The sequence below is a fragment of the Vigna radiata genome, unplaced genomic scaffold, assembly GCF_000741045.1.
Source record: "Vigna radiata var. radiata cultivar VC1973A unplaced genomic scaffold, Vradiata_ver6 scaffold_309, whole genome shotgun sequence".
Classification (NCBI taxonomy): domain Eukaryota; kingdom Viridiplantae; phylum Streptophyta; class Magnoliopsida; order Fabales; family Fabaceae; genus Vigna; species Vigna radiata.
In genome coordinates this window covers 107,852-112,367 of record NW_014543822.1, presented here as the reverse complement: position 1 = coordinate 112,367, position 4,516 = coordinate 107,852, and the positions used below count along the sequence as shown (strand labels likewise).

The 4,516-nt window shown below is 33.9% G+C and overlaps 1 protein-coding gene across 3 annotated transcripts; it reads right to left on the bottom strand.

Moving 5' to 3' along the window:
• Positions 1-1,485: 1,485 nt before the first annotated feature.
• LOC106755017 lies at positions 1,486-4,281 on the bottom strand. Of its 3 annotated transcripts, XR_001375359.2 has the most exons (7): positions 3,818-4,277; positions 3,544-3,616; positions 2,952-3,127; positions 2,575-2,638; positions 2,424-2,472; positions 2,165-2,337; positions 1,486-1,819 (listed from the first exon to the last, which is right to left on the bottom strand). XR_001375359.2 is itself a non-coding variant. In XM_014637116.2 (6 exons), the coding sequence occupies exons 1-5, from the start codon at positions 3,935-3,937 to the stop codon at positions 2,456-2,458; spliced, it is 426 nt and encodes a 141-aa protein (XP_014492602.1). In that variant the 5' UTR covers positions 3,938-4,281; the 3' UTR covers positions 1,486-1,819; positions 2,424-2,455. The 3 variants fall into 3 exon arrangements, 2 of the variants coding, with proteins under 2 accessions (XP_014492602.1, XP_014492600.1); XM_014637116.2 differs by lacking the exon at positions 2,165-2,337 and having other exon boundaries at positions 3,568-3,616; positions 3,818-4,281; XM_014637114.2 differs by lacking the exon at positions 2,165-2,337 and having other exon boundaries at positions 3,818-4,273.
• Positions 4,282-4,516: the final 235 nt, after the last annotated feature.

The following is a 4,516-nucleotide window of genomic DNA, read 5'->3' as shown; positions in this document are numbered from 1 at the left end:
TATATTTTATTCTGTTTATATTTTATTGGGCTTATATCAGTTCAAGGTTCATGAGACAAATTATAAATAGAAAGTCCGGGCCACAAGCCAGGTATCTTCCAATCACACTTCATTGATATTCTACTCACACTTCATCACTCTACCTTACAATGATAACAAAATTACTAAATATTCAGTCAAGAGCCGAGACTCTTCAATACACGCCTGACTTGGGCGTCATAGTGTCTTTTGCAGATACATCCCCCTCTCCATCGGGAAGGTGGACGAGCGATCAAAGGTTGAAGATCACAGAACAGCCAAGATTACAGACGATCGAGCGACTTAAGCGGAAAGAAGATAATCAGATAACACAGTTCAAACATCGAAAAGCAGTAAAGTCACGTCAGAAAAAGTTAGTGTCTCGGTCCCACAACCGAAACAACTATATATATATATATATATATATATATATATATATATATATATATATATATATATATATATATTACAATATATGTAAAAAGAGAATATAAAAGAGGAAAAAATAGAAAGGGAAAAGAAATGGACCAGGCTTCTTTGTGCAGGCCCAAGTGTAGAAACTCTCAAGAATGAGTTCAAACAAAATGTCTTAATTCAATTTCATCCTGATATTTTCTTCTAAATATAAGTGTTATATTTTTTGAATTATTTTACATCAAAATTAAAAATTATTTAATGAGAACATTTTATACAATATTTTATAGTCCAATTATAATTGATATATCATTTCATAAATTGCACCAAACACAGAACAAAAAAAATCTTTAAAACTAGGAGAGACAAGGAGCGGTAGATGTCGTGCCCCACCATGGATATGCAGAAATAATTTGGAAGAGAATTGAAGATGAATGGACACGTTTGTAAGCAAAGTGTTGCAACATGTTACTACATAAATATGCTTCCTAGGTGGTGGACCGTGCTCCATCTTAAGGGTGTTTTAACTTGTAGCACTGCGTGGCATTTTCTTGGCTCCATGGACTACACACATCATTCACCAACCTATATAATTCACTATCATTCTTTTCACAACCACTTTATTATTCCCAGTACTGCAACGTCTATCACCCATCAATGTGCTCCAACAATACCCAAGAATCTACCACCTTTGCAAACACCATCACTTAATCATGTGAAAAAAGGAAAAGCATCACAACAATTTTCAAGTTCAAAACTTTGAAAACGTTTCGGCGTGCTTATAACATACCATGTCTTCTCAAAAGTTAATGGAATAAAATGTACTTGTTTTATTCCACGTCTCAGTTTCTAGAAAGATGGATTTGGTATAATTAATGTGTTTAATACTATGAGCCTTCACTCACAAAGTGCTACAGTCCGCTTCATAAGTGCAGGAAGATGATATACGCGCATAAATACATATGTGTAGATATATATATATATATATATATATATATATATATATATATATATATATATATATATATATATATATATATATATATATATATATATACAAACATAAATGATCAGTTCTCACTTACAACATCTGAAATACAAAGTAGAGGGGAAACCAGTAAAAGAGGGTTTCTCCCATTAAAGTAAAAACTTAAAAGCTTTCAGCCACATAAGAGAGTAGCTGATGACGATGCATGAAGTTCCTATACCATACAATACAACTTTTACATTACCACAGTTTTAAGTACTATAGTCTTTACAGGTTCATATAGTGATTCTATTATGGCTGGAGAAAGCAACTAGCCAAGCCATCCACAACGTTCTCGCAATTCATAACTTGTGCACGCAACAAAGATGGCCTAAACTGCTAAACTATCCTCTTATTTACCTGCATAAATGCAAAACGCAAATAGCAGTTCAAAAATATGGTCAAATGTATATGGAATTGCATGTACATATTGAAAATGGATAAGGTCCTCATGACCTTCTCCTTTGGCCATTTTTCCTTATGATTTTCTATACTATGCAATTGTGGAAGAGGGTAGGATTCCTATTTACAAATTTTCACCAGAGATTTTCTAAATAAGAAGATATAACACAATCTTGTATATAACTCTGCACTCTGCCTATATCACAATGGAACATCAAAAGCTCACAGGATTTGCATAAATTATAATCCACACTAAATCTATTACCAAATCACATAATTAGAGTTTTTCATGACATTTATCACCTATGGAAGTAATTGTCTCCTTTGTATTTTCCTTTTTCTTTTTCCCCGCTCAATTGGAGAGTAGGATGAGGTAGTTCCATGTTTTTCTTCTAGTTTCTGATTCAGTCTAGGTTATTTCAAACCCTTCATAATCCTTTCGTAAACTTTCCAAGGCTACTTTAATTTCAAATAAACTACACAGAGTGAAATGTTCAAGGAAGTGAAAATTAATCAGATTTCTAGAGTACCATTTGGCAAAGGCTATAAGAAACTCGTATACCTTGCGGAGCATATTTCTTGGCAATGGCGATCTTAGTAATACAGACTTCCTGTGGATAGAAGTTACAAGACAGAAAATGAATAAAAAACTTGTGACTGACAACTAGAACAGTAGAGGCCAATCGTGAAATCAATACTAATATATATATTACCTTGCCACCAGTTTCCTCTTGAAGCACTTTCTGAATCATCTTCAACCCCATCTTTCTTGTACATCTAAATAAATAAATAAAAAAAAAAACATGTTAGGCTTTCCTAATAGTATGAAAAACAGTACCCATAAAATAAAATACAACATACACAAAACGTAACTAATTGCTCTTGGTTAAATATCTCAAATTTTCTTTAATTCTAAAGAGGGATCAGTTTAACAAGATAATCTAGTAACTCTTATTTCCCTTGCAAGATATTTACATTTGATTTGAGATAGCAAGACATGAATGTTTTCATACACACACATCTACTCTGGTCTTTTGGTTATACGCTTTGAAAATGTCTATATAATACAAACACTAGTAAGGGTAATCACCGAAGAGTTGAATTCAGAATCCTGTGAACTCTTAGGCCGAGAATATATGTCTTGGCCACCATAATGGATTGATGAGCTAAGCTGACATGGTTGAACTTTTTGTTCCTGATATATAGAACTCATATCCTTATGTGCTGTGTTCTGAGTTTCACCACCACTTTCCTTGCTGATGTGATCTGTATTCATAGCATAGAAAAATTGAAAAAAAAAATCCAATGATTCATCAGAAGCTTTTAAGCTATTGAAATATTGAAAAGATTACGTATGGTTTCATCCACATATGAAAATATCTTGGCTTACAGTTAAATTCTATTTGAAGCAGAGTATTTATAATAATTCTTAATACGATGTATTAGCTGGTTTTCAGAACTCGGGTAATTTGGTAAATAGAATGAATGACACACTACTAAGGATGCAATAAGCATATACTAAGACATAACAAATGAAAATTCTAAACAGGAAAAATAACAGAGCCAATAGATAATGTGATATTCTTTTAATATTACATTTTAAATCATTTCCAAAAATCTATAGAAAATTAACGAAACTTGAAAGGAGAGGGGCCAAACTAGACTATAATAACCGGGAATACCAATTTTTGAGCTCCACCACTCACTTGCAGTTTTCTCACTTGCTTCAGAACGCAGAGACTCTCTCCCCAACACCTGAATCATAACAAAATGATGATGATGGTGAAGTTATGTTGCATAACGGCACATCAAACTTTAAATCACAAACCATTATCCATAGCAGGACAACAAAGCCATTATAAAACACAACAAAATCGTTCAAGCATGAAATGCACATAAGCAAAAAATATTGAATTAAATTGAACTATTAAAAATCAAAGCAAACAAACATCTCACCTTAGACGGTGGAGAAAACATAGATTCAAAAATTCCAGTTGCAGAAGATTTATGGGACTGATTGGACCCAAAGAGCTCAGAAGTAAAAGAAGAAGAACCCATTTGCTTCCTTCCTTCCATTTTTCAAATAGCACCACCCTAATCTCTTCGTCACCCCTTCAACCAAGGTGAAAACTTCACGTAACTCCCAGAAAGAAACTTGTTATGAGAACAAGAAATAAGAAAAACAAAGGAACCCAATTGAGGTTTTTCCTTTTCCTCGGAAACAGACGGAGCGAACAAGGTAAGAGAAGGACACGTGAAAGGGTGGTGGCTAAAAGAGAGGAAAGGATGTAAGTGAAACGTTTGGTGACACCGATTTCTTTTATAAGGCGGAAAAGTAAGGTTCTGCGGTGAAAATTTTGGTACTTTAATGTAATTTTTGTGATTTTCTTCCTTTCTCTTTCTCATCAGAAAAACTCAGAGAGAACAGAGATGAGTGTCACTCTCCCTGTTTGATCACCTTCTAGAGACATTCATAGTGTCAAGAGACTCAACAGATGAACGCCACGTGGATAATTGGGTCCACCAGATGGAGCCCAAAAGCAAAATCCCAATCTTGTACTCTCCTTAGTGGATAATGACAGACCTACCCTTTTGCCCATTGTTTTCTGAAGAGGGACCTTCAGTTTTGACTTCTTTCTAAACCATTGTTTCCAA